We start from the raw sequence: 17,481 nt of genomic DNA on the forward strand, positions 1-17,481 counted from the left end.
TTACTTATACTTCCTACTTCTATAAACTGCACTCGAAATTTTACCTCTTTCCGTTTTGTTATATGTAACGAAAATATGTTACTCTCCTTGTTCCTGATGAACTTCTGTAATTCCGTGCCCACTTCCCCTGGTCAGAGCCGTTTTCTTAATAACGTTCTCAGTTTCCCCAGTTTATGAAAATACATATATTTTAGTATTGTTTAAATTTGGTACAGCTCTTAGGTAAATTGCTACCCTAATATAGCCAATCATTTTACACATTCGTTCAAAATTTCAGTATCGGTAACCTGCGTAATTCTAAAACGTTTCCTGTGAGCCTTGTCCATTTTAACATTTCCTCGCTAGCAGTTCATATCCTAAGGTGATATGATTTATGCAAAACAGAGGTCCCCTCTGAACGCTTTTACTAATTTGTAGAATAAAACAATATAGCCAGGTATAAACGATTACTTTGCCGAATTATGTGAACGAAATACATCTGTTGGCACCCCTGCATTCTTGTGTTATTTCATGATATGCATAGATGGCAGGAGTAGGTGACATCGGTTGTCATTGGTGACACTCTTTTGTCTTTAACAGCTGTCTGAGTTGAGACGGAGTGCCTTTCCTCTTTTTTACTGAAATCTGTAATATTCAAGGTTCGTAAACATACACGGGATATATAAATTAATTTGTAGAAATCTTTGGACTAATTGATGTAATCAGGTAAGTAGGTTTGTGTTTAAGTGCTTTCCTACATTGACTATGTATGTGTGTCATTGCCTTGATTCTCTTAATCTTCCTTCTTTTAAAATGAACTGGTTTAATTTATAATGGTACTGTAGTTTCTTATTCATTTGATAAAGCTACTTTAGTGAAATTTGTTAGATTCTGATACCTGCGTTTCAATACTCCTTAGTACCATAGAAAAGAGGGTGAGCTGTGTCTTGTGACATAACCTTTCACAACAGCAGAAATTTAATTTTTCCTACTTTCTATTACAATAATAGCTGTTGTAACTTCTAAATATTGCTATTATTTCAGTAGTTGTAACTTTTATTCATTGTTACTCTCCTTTCCCACTTTTATAAGATGATTTGTCCCTTTGAGCCTCAACTAATTTGTGTGTATGTGTCAGTTAAGAAGGTGATTGATGTTAAAATGCTTGACTAATTACAAATCCTTCTTTTGTAGGTTACTCCTGCCAACTTGACTTGTACTAGAATGGTAAGTGGAGTTCATTTCTGATTTTGTAAACTTAAAGATACTGTGTAGACAGTCGCTGATGACAAATCCCAGTGGACACATTTCAGTTTTGTGTTATCAACGTGTGCAAACACCTCTAGAACGAAACCAAGTCTTTTATTGAAAGGATGTAAGGAGATGGCTCATTTCAGTGTTCACGTGCCATGTAGTCTGGTTGAAGTATACTGACATTTCAGAGTTACTAGCTGCCTCCAATCATGATGGCTATAAGTCACGCTGATTGATGATGAAGACAGCAAGTACATCTGAAATACAGGTAAACTTCTACCAGACCACACAGTTTCACAACCCAGAAAACAGCCCTCTTCACATCCGCTGTTGTGAGTACCTCAGTCCTACCTAAAGGAAGAAGGATTGCAAATGTGACCACTTGCGTTGTTTACGTGGAGCTCATCATTTACTTTCACATTAAATATTATGGTTGATCCTTGTGGAGAGACTTGCACTTTGTTGCTTAGGCAGACAGAATTCAGAACAATCAGAATATGTAACCCAGACATCTGTTCTCTTGAGAAGTGTATCTTCAGGCCGTGAGCTTACCATGATAGGATCAGTGTAATTTGTTATTTATCCAGCGAAACCCTCTGATGGGCACGATCTGTTTCACGCCGAATGTCAGAGGTGTGAGGAGTGAGCTGGGCCAAATAAAGACACCTGGTTCATTTTCTTTACATTAAGGTGGAAAATTCAACTTGAGTGATTGTAATGTATACCCGCTGAAAATTAGTGTGACTGTTGGTTTCCACGTGCTCAACTGTTATTAAATTATAACCTGTCGTTGAATGTAAAATTTCTTTACTTAATGTCGCTGTTAAGTAGTTACCGCTGTCTTTGGGAAGTTGTGAGTTCAAATCTTGAAGTTTTTCATGGTTGTGTTCAGTCTCTGGGAGAATGTCAGGATAGTATTTGAAGTAAGCTGTGACCACTTCTTTCCATGTCCCTTCCTCTTCAGAAACCATTGTAGCATTTGATGCTGTATAGTTTGAGCTACTGAAAGTGTCTTCAAGTAAACTGGAAATAAATAATGAATAATTTCTCTGTGTGTGAAGATTTCCCTTTCATATGTTTATTATTGCAGGTGACCGCTTGAAGATAGCACTTTTAGACAATATTAATTTCGTGCATTTCTGTTACTTTGTGCCATGATGACATTCAGTCCCACATGATGTTGGTCGGTGGTCATTAAGATTCATGGGTAAGATAAAATGTTGGACTTTGTAAGCATGGCAGAGTGGCATGTGCATGCACACGTGTGGTTGTTTAAGGGAGAGGAAAGGATGAAATTGGAGGAGTTAGCATTTTACAATTATAGAAGCACAGAAAAGTGCTCTGAGTTTCCCCTTTTATATTATATCCGTGATTTGTGTGATTTCTCCTTACTTATTCTTAGGTGAGGCTGCATGTTTTGTTTTGCATATATGCTGATGAATCAACAGTCTTATTAACTTACTTACTTGATGGTTGTGGGAACACTATTCATCACCTGTCCCTGTCGTTGGCCATGAAAATCCAATCGTCTTCATCTCCTGTGTCCCATGGATCATGCCTGATGTTATCCTTTCATCTACGTATCACCATCGCAAACAATTTCTGCATGTCAACGTCGAAGTCTGCAGCAGCACCGAATGGGTTCATTCACAACCCAAGTGTAAATTTGCTTTGCCGTTCTGAAAGCTTTGTTCGTTATTGTACTGCTTAGTGGTGATGAAGGCATTTTGACTGTACTCTTGTGTGTCTCTGGTGTATGAACTGCTGACTGTTCTAGATTTTGCTTGCATTGTGGTTTCTAAAACATGAAGTGTGCAGTTGAGTATAAGAATTTTTCTCTGAATTAAAAGTGTGTTACATATTTATATACTGGTGACATTTCGGGTTCTCGTGGCAACAGGTAAGGAAATTAGTGTCCTCTGGATGTTGCACCACGTAGTGTGTTCAAAGTTTGCTCTGATGATGAAGGCAGCAAGCACCTCTGAAACGTCTGTGGACTTCCGCGATGCTACTTGGCACAGTGCCCCAGAAGACAGTTATCTTCATAGTGTATATTGTTCTCTTAGTTAGTTCAGAGGAATTGTTAGATTTTTAACTGACATCTTTTCCCTACTTGCAGGCATTCGATCGCTTTATTCGGCCGCGCTATGGCGACAGATGGCGGATGAAGATTCAGATAGACACAGTAAGTGTTTCTGATTGAGTTATGATTTTTGTGACTTTTTAAAAGTAGTGGATAGATGAAGTGAGTATGCTGTGCTGAGGATGAGATGAATTTATATTCATGACAGTACTTTATCAGATATGTAAATGAACCTTTATCCACAAACATTGTTTTCTTGTTAATTGACTACAATTGCACTGTACAAAAATGTTATCAGATTATTAAATTGGGGACATAAGCAGTGTTGTATGTCCCTCTAATTAATTTACTTTTTCTTCTCTTTGCACATGGAGTGAGTGTATCATACCGCCATTTAAAACTGCTGTTTGTGATGTATTTGTATAGCTCACTTCCCATCAGGTCTTTTGTCAATTCCCAATTGTCTATAAGCTTTATGCATTTCTCTTAAGGTAAGCAAGTTGTAGAAATGTCAATGAAATTTGTGTCTGTTTTTAAATGTAGGAGCCTGGCCAGAATGGATTTACTACGAAAGAGGCTTGTGAAAATGGTGACGGAGAAAATGGTGACGGAGAGATTGGGAGATTGGCATACGCATGTTTGCTGAAAAACGAACTTCTTGGGGCCAACATTCAAGATCTTAGAGACCCATGTGATGAGAGAAGAGCGCCCATTCTAGGATCAAATATCTTTTCCTTGTCACCACTTAGTGCACAAAGCCATAAGTTGCTTAGTGCACCGAGAAGGTCAAGGAGGAAAATATCACCAGTACCCTACAAGGTTAGTCATATTTTGTATTAGTTTTAATCTTTGAAAATCCACAAATGAAGTGTCTGTGCTCACTTCACATCCCGTATCAGTGTCTGATTCTCTCCCCCCCCCCCCCCCCCTCTCTGATGAAGTCTTATTTGGCTGATGTGGCTGTTGTGACTTTGTGATGAGCTGTTCTGCCAACACAAGCCACGAGACAGTGATAGAGTGTTTATTATGAAATAGTTATAATGACCTTCTTTTTTATGTTAAGGATTGAGCGTTTCATGTGCTGTACTTCATTATTTGTCCTGATTTATTGAATTTTATGTCTTTTCTCTTGAAGACGTTGGATGCCCCTGATCTCCAAGATAACTTCTACCTCAATCTTATTGACTGGTCTTCAGAGAATGTGTTAAGCGTGGGATTAGGAAGTTGCGTATATCTTTTTTGTGCAAGCACTAATCAGGTTGGAAGACTGTGTGATTTATCTGGAGATGGCACCTCTGTAACTTCAGTTGCATGGAATGAACAGGTAAGTATTGGCCAGACTATTTTTACTCAGGTTGTTGGAAAGTATTTCTGTTAAATTTGAATTTTGTTGTAAGATTTGAGGTTTTCACAGCGGTGAGTGTGAAGATTTCTGTCTTCTGGGTTGTTGCGCTGTGTAGTATTCATCGCCCTGATGACGGAGGCAGTACGCCCGCAGAAACGTTGGTAAACATCGACCATACTACACGGCGCAACAACCCAGAAGACAGAAATCTTGAATTTGGTTGTTGCTGTGATTGTTGTTAATCTTAAAGTATTTGTTGTGCATAAATACATTATTGATTGTATAGGAAAATTATCATGCAGTGCGTAAAGTTGATGCAGCCTATGGTGACTCGTCACTAGAATACTATGTGACGTAATTGTTGGTTTACAATTGACACATTTGTTTATTGGAGAGCGGGTGGCCAATATTTCGTTGTACCCATCTCAAATCAGTGTCAAATGCTAACCCCATTTCTGTGGGTGCTTTCTGCTTTTCATCTTATGTTTTGTGTCCATGACAAGGGAAACACCTTGTTATTTCTGAAGTTTGCTGTTGTGTGCATTAAGAGAAATCTGAAGAATTTGGATTTCTTGTTGTAATCCTTCTGGAGGAAGGTGGAGAAGAATTATGTCCACTGTCTGCCAAGTGAGGGTGACCAAGCCCAAAATTTTAGTAGTTTGTCTTATAGAGATTTTTGTGCCGAGGTAGCCATATTTATTTCAGGATACGTGCATTTGTCTGTATAACTTTGGCTTGTGGGTGAGAGCCATGTCAGTTGTTTAGTGTTAACAGTAATTTTTGCAAACTTTACAGTAACACACATTCAAGGTGGGTATGTGATGGGGCCAGTTACAAGGGCGTTATTCATATAGGCTACTCCATCCATGAAGACTTGCAAAGAAAAATGTATTTGTCTGTATTCTGATGTACTGTGATGTCATAATTTTGTATAAATGAAATATTATTGCCATATTCTGCAGCAGGTGTAGATAATAGGTAAGAATTTGCATATTCTGACCTGGAAATGTTACCGAACAGATAACACATGAAATCACCTGTGACATAATTTAGGACTGATTCTTATTATTGGACACCTTTATGACCTGGTGTTTTGTATTTGTAGGGAAATTTGGTAGCAATTGGCACCCATCATGGCTACGTGCAAGTCTGGGACGTTGCTGTAAATTCCCAAGTGAATGAGCTGCTGAGCCATCCAGACAGAGTTGGATCGCTTGCTTGGAATGGTGATGTTGTGTCGTCAGGAAGCCGGGACGGACTTATCTTGCAATGTGATGTGAGAACTCCTAGTGTTGTTCCAGAGAAAAGGTTGGTTGGCCATCGACAGGAGGTAAGTAGGAAATCATTTAAGTGTTATTAATTTTGTTATTGGTGCAAAACAGTTGTCATATTTTTCTGGATTGTTAAACCATGTGGACTGACATAGATACATACAGTCTCCATCTTCAGCTCTGAAGATAAAGACATTTCATCTCCGCATCGCATCACGACCCAGAAGAACAGCATCAACATCTTCACCACGGTCAGAACCTCACATCAAATATTGTTATTATAATTATTGCTGAAAAGTATGTTTTAAAATTATTGTCATCAATTTCAATTACTATAAATAAAGGTTTGCGGCTTGAAGTGGTCTCCAGACAAGCAGAGCCTGGCATCCGGTGGCAGTGACAGTCGTCTCAGTATTTGGAATCTCCATTCAGACTCACCTGTCCAGACTTACACGCAGCATTTGGCAGCAGTGAAAGGTAGGAATCATTGTGTTTATCATCCACATTTGTGACAGATTAAAATGAGATTCTATGAAGTGAGTAAATATTGTTATTATATTGTCACATGTTTGTGCAGGCTTTGCTGCAAGAAAATGTTGCACTTAAAACCATAAGTGCTGGAAGAATCGGTTCCAATCATTGCTCTTACATCACATTTTTGTGGATATATTCCAAATGTGAAATAAAAAGAATGTTATGTTTTGGTTCATGTTTTCAAAAAGATATTGATCGTGGAAGGGGTTGATTGAAAATGAATAGGAGCAAATTTTGTGGAATGCCATCATACCATGCCCTTAGCATAAATTGAAATACTCGAGATCATCTCTACACACACACACACACAAAAAAAAAAAAATATGAAAATGCATTTCTTTTCCCCTGTACTGTATATAGTATTTGCTGCTTCACATGATTCATAATTGAGTGCTGGAACGGAAAATTGAGAAGAGCGTAATATAACTGATACAAGTTCATAGTTTCTCCAACATGGTGCTCATATTCTTTGGATGCCATTGATTTCACTGTTCTGTGCAGCATTCATAATTTGCAAAGTAAATTTCTTCATGTTTCTCGTAGTTGCCTTCTCTGTTCTCTTTGTTTATGTTAATATTTTATGCAGAATCTTGTACCATGCTGATGATCATGTGCACACAATGTAGTAATATACTCAAATAAATTTTATTTTACAGCTATTGCCTGGTCCCCGCAACAACGTGGACTCTTGGCTAGCGGTGGAGCTGATCAGTGTATTCGTTTCTGGAAAACACTCACAGGACAACCAAAGCAGTTTGTGGACACTGGATCTCAAGTCTGTAATCTTATCTGGTCTAAACATTCCTCTGAACTGGTAAGTTCCTTGCATGTCGATGTGATCTGCAATTTGTACATGGAACGATATTGTTGATAGAAGTAAGAATTGTATTTTTAATTTTTTTGTGGACGGTTAAGTATTTGAGAATAGAAGATTAAATGGAAATATATATTGTGATCACCTTAAGATAGGCAAAAATAATTTTGAAATTCCATTTGCTTCAGACATAATTTATAAAATCTGTACATTTGTTCTTTGGTGAAGATTGCACTTAATGCAACCATAAAATTATAACTGCGAAGTCGTCTCCACTTGGGACGGTTCCTTACCTTCACCCTATGTTGGCAGTGTAAAAGGGCCAGCTTTACATCGAATAAGTTTTCATTAGGTTAATACTTGTCGTTTACAGAGGAATTAACAGGGTTTTCAATCATCCACATCTCCCAGATTTTGCTTATGAACTGATGTCTTCACATTTTCCAAAAATAAATTCTTGGGAAATGGAGTATACCGTACCCCCCACTGTGATTCAGAGCACTCAGTAAACTTTAGGGCCCGTCTTAGTAATCGCCGTTTTGTTTGGGGTAATGGAATCTGCTCTGTTGTGAACAGGAGATTCTAGACTTGCCCAGAGTTGGCAGAGGCCTGAAAAGATCATCCCTGGAGACATTGTGAACCAGAAACATTTAAATGATGAGCTGTATTTGCCTTTTCCTAGAATACCTTTGGTGCATGCGATGTACCAATACGTGTTGTCTAGGCATGTTTGAGTCCGTGTAGAGGACCTGATAAGTTTTCTTTGTACTTCCATACACTTACAACTCTAGACACTTGGCTTGTAAAGTACTCCGTAATTGTACTCTGCAATCTGTAATACCAACATGACATGGTACAAGTTGTGAGGTATCTGGATTACGATCTACAGTGACGCCAATATCCATTATCCTGTGCATTAACTGATGATGTCATTGGCTGTGTCATTGTTCGCATCATTACCTGTTAAATGAGAATGGCTGACAAATTTTCATGGAATTTGGTATGGATATTATTCCAGATTGTTACTTTTAATTCCATTTCTTATGGAAATTTAATTGTTTGTTGTAGGTTAGCACCCATGGTGGGTTGAAGAACCATATACATATTTGGAGATATCCCCGCATGTCCCAGGTAGCAAGTCTCACGGGACATTCATCTGGAGTGCCCTATGTTGCTGTGTCTCCAGATGGAGAAGACATCGTAACTGGGGCTGGAGATGAGACACTGCACTTCTGGAAAATCTTCTATAAAAATCGTTCACAGAAGGTAAGATGTTTAACTCATTCATTGGGAGGGGGAAACTTGTATCTTGTAATGTTAACATTTTTTTAAGGTTACATTTGTGGACATTAATAAAAATGTTTCATGTGATTTTCATCTCTTGTTTCAGGAGAAGAAATCATCAGTGTTGGACCTCTTCCAGAGCATCAGATGAAGAAGCCTGAGGGGAAGAGCGTGAGTCAAAAGTATGTTTAAATTGTTTGATATTTAATTGTGTTGTATTTTTATTTTCAAATATATAGTTAGATTAGACTTGTGTTTACTCTTTACGGCCATATACCCAGAAGTACATGGTATTAAATGTCTTTGTAAGTAATCACCTATTTAGCCTCTTCATATATATATATATATATATATATATATATATATATATATATATATATATATATACAGAGTGAGTCAAAAGTATGTTTACAAGGTATGTGATTGTACTGGCAGAATGCGTGCCTGATGTTTCGAGGAAACCCTGTTGTGTGCATCGTGCCCGGGCATGTGTAGAGAATGGAGGAGCAACCTTTGAGCATCTGTTACAAAGAAACATCCCTCTCCTTATACTTGGCTTTAAATTCATTCATTAAGACTTATTTTTTTCTATTATTTTCAAAAATAAGTTTTTGAGGCCACATGTTCTTCAAAACATTTTTCAAATTTTTGATCGAGGAATACACACACGGTTTGGAAGCATACTTTTGACTCAATGTGTATATGATTGTTTTTCATTAAATTGTTTGATATTTAATTGTGTTGTATTTTTATTTTCAAATATATAGTTATATAAGACTTGTGTTTACTCTTTAATGCCATATACCCAGAAGTACATGGTATTAAATCTCTTTGTAAGTAATAAGCTATGTAGCGTTTTCATATATATATATATATTTATACAGAGTGAGTCAAAAGTATGTTTACAAGGTAGTACTGGCAGAATGCGTGCCTGATGTTTCGAGGAAACCCTGTTCTGTGCATCGTGCTCTGGCATGTGTAGAGAATGGAAGAGCAACCTTTGAGCATCTGTTACAAAGAAACATCCCTAACCTTATACTTGGCTTTAAGAGGATTAATTGAGACTTATTTTTGGCTATTATTTTGAAAAATAAGCTTTTGAGGTCACATGTTCATAAGAACATTTTTTCCTATTTTTCATTGAGGAATACACACATAGTTTGGAAGCATACTTTTGACTAAATGTGTATATGATAGTTTTTCATTAAATTGTTTGATATTTAGTTGTGTTGTATTTTTATTTTCAAATATATAGTTAGATAAGACTTGTGTTTACTGTTTAATGCCATATACCCAGAAGTACATGGTATTAAATCTCTTTGTAAGTAATCAGCTCTTTAGCATTTTCAAATATATGTGTATATATATATATATATATATATGTATACAGAGTGAGTCAAAAGTATGTTTACAAAGTATGTGATTGTACTGGCAGAATGCGTGCCTGATGTTTCGAGGAAACCCTGTTGTGTGCATCGTGCCCGGGCATGTGTAGAGAATGGAGGAGCAACCTTTGAGCATCTGTTACAAAGAAACATCCCTGTCCTTATACTTGGCTTTAAATTCATTCATTAAGACTTATTTTTTTCTATTATTTTCAAAAATAAGTTTTTGAGGCCACATGTTCTTCAAAACATTTTTCAAATTTTTGATCGAGGAATACACACACGGTTTGGAAGCATTACTTTTGACTCAATGTGTATATGATTGTTTTTCATTAAATTGTTTGATATTTAATTGTGTTGTATTTTTATTTTCAAATATATAGTTAGATAAGACTTGTGTTTACTCTTTAATGCCATATACGCAGAAGTACATGGTATTAAATCTCTTTGTAAGTAATCAGCTATTTAGCCTTTTCAAATATATATATATATATATATATATATATATATGTATACAGAGTGAGTCAAAAGTATGTTTACAAAGTATGTGATTGTACTGGCAGAATGCGTGCCTGATGTTTCGAGGAAACCCTGTTGTGTGCATCGTGCCCGGGCATGTGTAGAGAATGGAGGAGCAACCTTTGTGCATCTGCTACAAAGTAACATCCTTGTCCCTATACTTGGCTTTAAAGGCATTCACTGACACTTATTTTTGGCTATTATTTTGAAAAATAAGTTTTTGAGGCCACATGTTCATAAAAACATTTTTTCCTACTTTTGTTCGAGGAATACACACACAGTTTGGAAGCATACTTTTGAATCAGTGTGTATATGATTGTTTGATATTTAATTGTGTTGTATTTTTATTTTTAAATATATAGTTAGATAAGACTTGTGTTTACTCTTTAATGCCATATACCCAGAAGTACATGGTATTAAATCTCTTTGTAAGTAATAAGCTATGTAGCGTTTTCATATATATATATATATATATATGTATACAGAGTGAGTCAAAAGTATGTTTACAAGGTATGTGATTGTACTGGCAGAATGCGTGCCTGATGTTTCGAGGAAACCCTGTTCTGTGCATCGTGCTCGGGCATGTGTAGAGAATGGAAGAGCAACCTTTGAGCATCTGTTACAAAGAAACATCCCTAACCTTATACTTGGCTTTAAGAGCATTACTTGAGACTTATTTTTGGCTATTATTTTGAAAAATAAGCTTTTGAGGTCACATGTTCATAAAAACATTTTTTCCTATTTTTCATTGAGGAATACACACACAGTTTGGAAGCATACTTTTGACTCAATGTGTATATGATTGTTTTTCATTAAATTGTTTGATATTTAGTTGTGTTGTATTTTTATTTTCAAATATATAGTTAGATAAGACTTGTGTTTACTGTTTAATGCCATATACCCAGAAGTACATGGTATCAAATCTCTTTGTAAGTAATCAGCTACTTAGTCTTTTCAAATATATGTGTGTGTATATATATATATATATATACAGAGTGAGTCAAAAGTATGTTTACAAAGTATGTGATTGTACTGGCAGAATGCGTGCCTGATGTTTCGAGGAAACCCTGTTGTGTGCATCGTGCCCGGGCATGTGTAGAGAATGGAGGAGCAACCTTTGTGCATCTGCTACAAAGTAACATCCTTGTCCCTATACTTGGCTTTAAAGGCATTCACTGACACTTATTTTTGGCTATTATTTTGAAAAATAAGTTTTTGAGGTCACATGTTCATAAAAACATTTTTTCCTATTTTTGATCGAGGAATACACACAAAGTTTGGAAGCATACTTTTGACTCAATGTGTATATGATTGTTTTTTCATTAAATTGTGTTGTATTTTTAATTTTAAATATATTATTATATATGAGACTGATCTTCACTCTTTTAATGCAACGTACCCAGAAAGAAGTACTTTTGATAAGTAATGAGCTCTTTGGCCTTTATATATATTTTTTTTAACAAAAAACAGTAGAGTATTAATGTTTGAGGACGGAAAAGGATATAAGATTCTTGCTTCCCAATTCTTCATTGTTTCCTTTCACTTGTGTTCTGTTATTATTCGTTTATTTCTCAGACAAATCCTCATTTGGAGTAATAATGGGTCATTATCAACCACCCATACCTGCTGTACATGGAGTGTATGTATTGTAGCAATTATCAGGCGCATTATTCCATCATCTTGTCAGCGGTCTCATACAGTGTGTCTCACTAAATGCGGAATCCACTGACACTTGCCAGTGCAGCAGCAGGAAGCAAACTGCCAGGAATTGAGGTGGACACAATTTGAACGTAGCCATCACATGCTTGTAGGTGGGTTTTAACTTACAACATGGGACTCATATGAGCAAACTGTTTAATGTGATTTCATATTCCACCCAAATAAAATGATATAAAAATGCACCTGCTGATGATAATGTGAATCCTTTATGTCGTGCATTCATGGCTTAAATATGTGTTTGCTTTCACAATTGTAAATGGTGTTGTTTACTGGTCACATTCGGTGCCCTGTGCCAGTGTAATGTTTGTCATTCTGCACTTTTGAAGTGTGCAGTCTGTCTCATAAATGAAATTCTTGGCCACACCAGGTAAAGTTGAAAAGTTGATAATTTACTCATTAAGTTCTTGCTTTGTACAAAAACTAATTGAAATAACTGTTTAGTTCTTGCAGTTGTTATATTACAATTTTCAATATTTAATATTCTTCTTCTGTTGTGTGAGTTAATGAGTTTACAGGATAATTACTTTTCTACCTTAGAGTAAGCTGTCATCACTGAAATATAAGCCTCTTTTGTTACCTGTCTTAAAACCCTTGGAATGAGATTTATTAGTAGTGCATGGCATTAACTTCATTCTCTGAAATCACCACTTTATGATCCAATAATATAGTCTCAAATATCTGTGGAATAACGGAATGGAATGGCTATCTTCTGAGGTACAGATTTTTTCCTGTGAAGTTCAGAATAAATTTCCATTTTTCAAACTTGAACATATGACATATATGTTTATATGTTTGTTTCACGAGGTGTGACAATTACATCCCTGAAATGCCCCATAAAAGCTGTCTTTAAGTACTTATACAATAATGGTTGCTGTCATGTTTGAAGCAGTCTTCCTGCATACCAATACACTTTGTGAACCGGTTTATCCTCTGCTGGTAACGTTTCTGTAACTCCTTTTTAGGAATGCTTTTCAGAATGGCCATTGCATGTCCCTGAAATTCTGTGGCCCCTCAAACGAGTGTTCAGTTTTGGTAATAGCCAAATGTGGTGAATCTGGTGGATGGTCCAGTTTCAACATCAATTTCTGGCCCAAAACTCGTAGACAGCAAGTGCATCATTACCAGGGTCATTGTCACGATGCGTAACTTTCAACAAAATCAAAGTGAACAGTTTTCTTGCGATCAAAAGAGAAGGAAAAGAGAGACAAAGATCATCTTCGCCTTACCGTCCTGGAGTCCTTTATGTGACTGGCAGACACTCAACATTTTCATGGCAACAGCACCTTCAACCTCTGTTAACACCCACACAGTACGATAACTAAAATAATTTATGAATATAGAGATGAAGGTTGCTTCTGAATCACAACGTGCCCAAGAACTAATTTCTGGTTGATTATGAGGATAAGAAATTAGGTAAAGATAACACAGCATATAGAAAATCAATTTTCATTGCCTTAAAATTCTTTGGTACACAGTCACATTATTTTGTTCTCTTAATTAAAACCTCCTTCACTTTTATGTAGTCAGGGTATAGTGCGTGAGGCATCTTTGCAGATTACAGACTTTTAAAATACTACCTGTTAATATATCCACTCAGCCAGTCAAGTGCAGGAGACTACGAGTTGCATTTGAGAAATCACTATTTCCAGCCAAGAAGTGGAGGAAATATGCTTTAAAACTGAAATCAATGTCCTTCTTCTCCATTTGTGCAAACAATTAAAAAGCAAAATTCCCACATGCCTGTTTCCATCACATTTACATTGGGAGAATAATAGGAACATGACTGGAACCTGCAGCAAACATTCTAGGTGTTGAACAGTGCAGCTTTTGTTGTTTTCCTAATCATGTTGGATATTGCCAAAAGATGTTTGCAGTAGGAAGAAACAATCAGCATTCTAATACACAGAGTTTAAATCTGTGAGACTTTTCTATCCCTCTATAACCTTAAAATAACATTTTGTACTGAGATGTTTACAGCTCTAAATACAAATTTGTAGAATCAAAATTCTATCCAAGAAGACATTTTAAACTTTTGCCTAAAAAGCCTTGAAAATGTTTATATTGTTCTGGACCCAGATCATGTAGTTAGGTAACTTTAAGCTTTAGTTTTTTGATTGATATAGAGACACATTGGATGTCAGAGCTTGGATATTGTTAAAAACGTTTATGAAGTCAGGATGAGGGAAGCAGAAAGGGAAACTAATGATGTGACTGTCAACATTTTATAATTAATTACAGCAAATGCAAACAAGACTCCAAGCAATGGAGATGTATAGAAGGTCCCTCAGAAGGATTATAAAATGAGCATTCCTCATCGTTAGCACATTCCATCTGGACTTGCTTCACACTAGCAAACCTCTATTGTCCTTTATTTAAAGGCATTTTATAGCAGTTGTAATAGTGCAGTTTTATTCATTCCTCTCTACAACATTCCATTATGATTTCTAGCTGTATGTATTTACCAGTATTGACCCAATAAAGGTTATTAAAGTCAAGCTGTCTCACTACGTACCATGGAGGCAGTTATAGGTAGGGGAGTCAGAGCAATAAATAGACTGTGAGACCAGCTGCCTCAAGTTCAGTTCTTGGGAATGAAGAAAGAATGCTGCCCCACTCTGTATAATGTACAAAATTGCATATACTTTCCAGAGTGCTGAAAAGATAATAACTGTTTCATGCCAGAAATGTACTGAAGTATAAAAATATATGTCCTTACATTCTGAATTAATTCTTGTGTATTAACACTAAAAGGGGTAAATATTTTTCATAGAAAGTGTAAAGAAAATGTTGCATTGACTAGTTATGCTAAAGAAGCTTTACAGTTACATTGGCATATACTGTAGTAAAATGGTACCTGAATTCATAATTCTGACTAATGTTGTTCTACATAAAGGATCTTTTAAAGCCACTACTTTTTTTTATTCTGAGGTCTCGCCTTGTGGAAATCTGCAACCTTATGCCACTTGGGCCATTTCAGAGGAGCATGTTGCCTCCATCTTCAGGTTTGCAGTAGGATTTTGGTAGGCTGTTTAAAGATGTTACTAATTAATTTCAGACTTAAGGAAATTTCAAGTGCCCTACTTTTGTTGCAGTTCACAGTTCCTTATATGTGCCATGCAACTGTGACGGTGGTTTAAAACCTTCAGACCTGAAGAATATAAGAAAATAACCATATTGTTCCTCACTTTTACTTCTGTATGTTAGCTTAACTGCAAAATCATGTCACAACATGTTTCACTGATAATTCTATCACTAAGCTGTTTGATGAGTGAGTGATATCGTTTATTTAACACAGCCTTACATAGCCTACTTTGAACCATAAGAAGCGAAATTAGATATCAGGTTCTCGTCGAGATAAATAAAGTAGTTTGCTATCTTCTGGAGTTTTGTGTCATGTAGTCTCGTAGAAATTCACTGCAGTTTCAGAGGCAGTAAGCACCTCAGATATTTTAATCAATTTAAACCAGATACATGGTGAAACATCTGTATTACACCAATCCCTGTAAGAAGTAAGCTACAGTAACTCACGCTGTAATAAGAGTGCAAGGACATAATAGAATCATCATCAGATCTGTGGTCCTTTTCTGGTTATAATTTAAAATCTTTGGCGTAACAGCTCCAGAGAGCCAAAGCCAACTAGCTGGCTGCTGGCCTCACGTTCACATGCCTAAGCAGAGGTGAACAATCACTCGAATTTCCATTATCCTGGTTGCAGCATTAGTGCATGAATTACCTGTCATTACTAAACATGTAGTTCAACAAAATGATGGGACAAATCATCACGTAACAGCGGACTTTCTTCTCGTTCAAACATCAATGTACCCCAAAGAGTACACCATTACAAGCATGATTTAAGCTTGCTAGTTAAGATAAATAGTAGCTTATCAATACGTAGTATGGTAATATCTCAAAGTCATGGCTGGGAGTAGTGGTTTCATATGCTGAAATGGCCGTAGATTAACCTTTCAGAATTGCCTGAACCCATGGGAGTGACATGAAACTTCATCTTGCCTAAAATTTAAACACCTAGCCTATAATGTGGTATTAACTTAAAGACACAGTTTCTAAAAATGAAATAAGAACCAAATCCTTTAACAATATATACAGAATTCCTAGATCACTTTACAGTTGTGCTAAAAGTCTGACATTCACACTACTCTAAAGACCGTGGTTTGACTCCTGGCAGAGGCAGAGAATATTCCTTTTGTATTCACATCCACACTGACCCTGGAGTTCATTTAGCCTTTTATGGAATGTATCAGTATCCATGCTCTTTCCCCACTGGCCAGAGCTTAAAGCTGATCACTCATCTACATAGTTCCAAATTTAGAATTGTGTGGTGCTCTACCTCCATCCCCCATACATCGTTGTGTGGTGATTAACCTGTTGTATGTCACATATAAAATCAAGTACGCCAACGAAATTGTTTACATATTAAATAACACTTTGTGTGTAAACAGATTCATTTGTATGCATGATTTTATGTATCAATACACTGCACGGTATGCAACGTTTTAGGACTCTTGTATGTCGTTCTGGAAGAGGGGTTTAAACAGGGCTGCTGGACAGGCTTAAAATCTGGGATTTATGATTTACCAGTGTTTTATTGCAATTCATGGCAAGCAAGGCATGACACAATTGATGAAGATTACTTAAGAATGAGGGAAGCTTTGCCATTTATTTATATCAATATTACTTTGTGGAATTTGGGGACTGTTAGGATTTAAAGTGGTTTTTTCTTCTTCTCTGTCTTGTATCATTTCCTAGAAAATTGTTTCTTCTATGTATTTTTTTAAAAGTTGACGTTATTTACACTTCAGAAGAAGCATAACATAGTTCATCTTCTCATCAACTTGAATTCCTGTTAACTCCTTTTTTCCAGTCTGAATGGTTCTCATTTTAGCAGAATTTATTTTGTTAATTCTTTCCCCTGTCCCATAAATTGCATTCTTTTTTCCATCAAGGGATTGTTGTCCTTTAATTCATAATTCTATCCTATTGGAGGGCCACCCAACACTCCTTTCAAAACTGCTTTATCACAATTTCTTTTACGTGGGAAATAGTGTTTTCACAAGCCAAAGAACTTCAGTGGCATTATTTCTTACAACAAACAACATTAAAATTGCAAACGATTAAAGAACCTACATAATACTGTAGTACATGGAAGGTGAAGTAAAATTGTCGTACATGTTTCCTCGATAGTAATGATGGAACAAACAAATATGGTTAGTTATACTTCGTACTTCTATAAACTGCACTCGAAATATAACCTGTCTTTCCGTTTTGTTATATGT

General features: G+C 36.3%; 1 protein-coding gene across 1 annotated transcript; it reads left to right on the forward strand.

Annotated features, from left to right (window-relative positions):
• The first annotated feature begins 529 nt into the window (after positions 1-529).
• Positions 530-11,840, forward strand: LOC110834260 (fizzy-related protein homolog). Its single transcript, XM_087355692.1, has 11 exons — positions 530-705; positions 1,174-1,206; positions 2,324-2,440; positions 3,353-3,418; positions 3,860-4,135; positions 4,452-4,640; positions 5,767-5,991; positions 6,277-6,409; positions 7,123-7,280; positions 8,349-8,546; positions 8,671-11,840. Exons 4-11 carry the CDS (start codon positions 3,398-3,400, stop codon positions 8,713-8,715), a joined length of 1,245 nt encoding a protein of 414 aa, XP_087211818.1. The 5' UTR covers positions 530-705; positions 1,174-1,206; positions 2,324-2,440; positions 3,353-3,397; the 3' UTR covers positions 8,716-11,840.
• Positions 11,841-17,481: the final 5,641 nt, after the last annotated feature.

The sequence above is a fragment of the Zootermopsis nevadensis genome, unplaced genomic scaffold (assembly GCF_977971745.1).
Source record: "Zootermopsis nevadensis isolate Lab colony 2312 unplaced genomic scaffold, Znev_1.0 Znev_ptg000025l, whole genome shotgun sequence".
Lineage (NCBI taxonomy): Eukaryota > Metazoa > Arthropoda > Insecta > Blattodea > Termopsidae > Zootermopsis > Zootermopsis nevadensis.

Bases quoted from the DNA above. Each gene is read 5' to 3' on its own strand.
- LOC110834260 (XM_087355692.1), top strand. From the start codon at position 3,398: ATGAAGATTCAGATAGACACA. The intron at 3,419-3,859 runs GTAAGTGTTTCT...TTTTAAATGTAG, and splicing joins TGAAGATTCAGATAGACACA to GAGCCTGGCCAGAATGGATT. The intron at 6,410-7,122 runs GTAGGAATCATT...TTTATTTTACAG, and splicing joins GCATTTGGCAGCAGTGAAAG to CTATTGCCTGGTCCCCGCAA.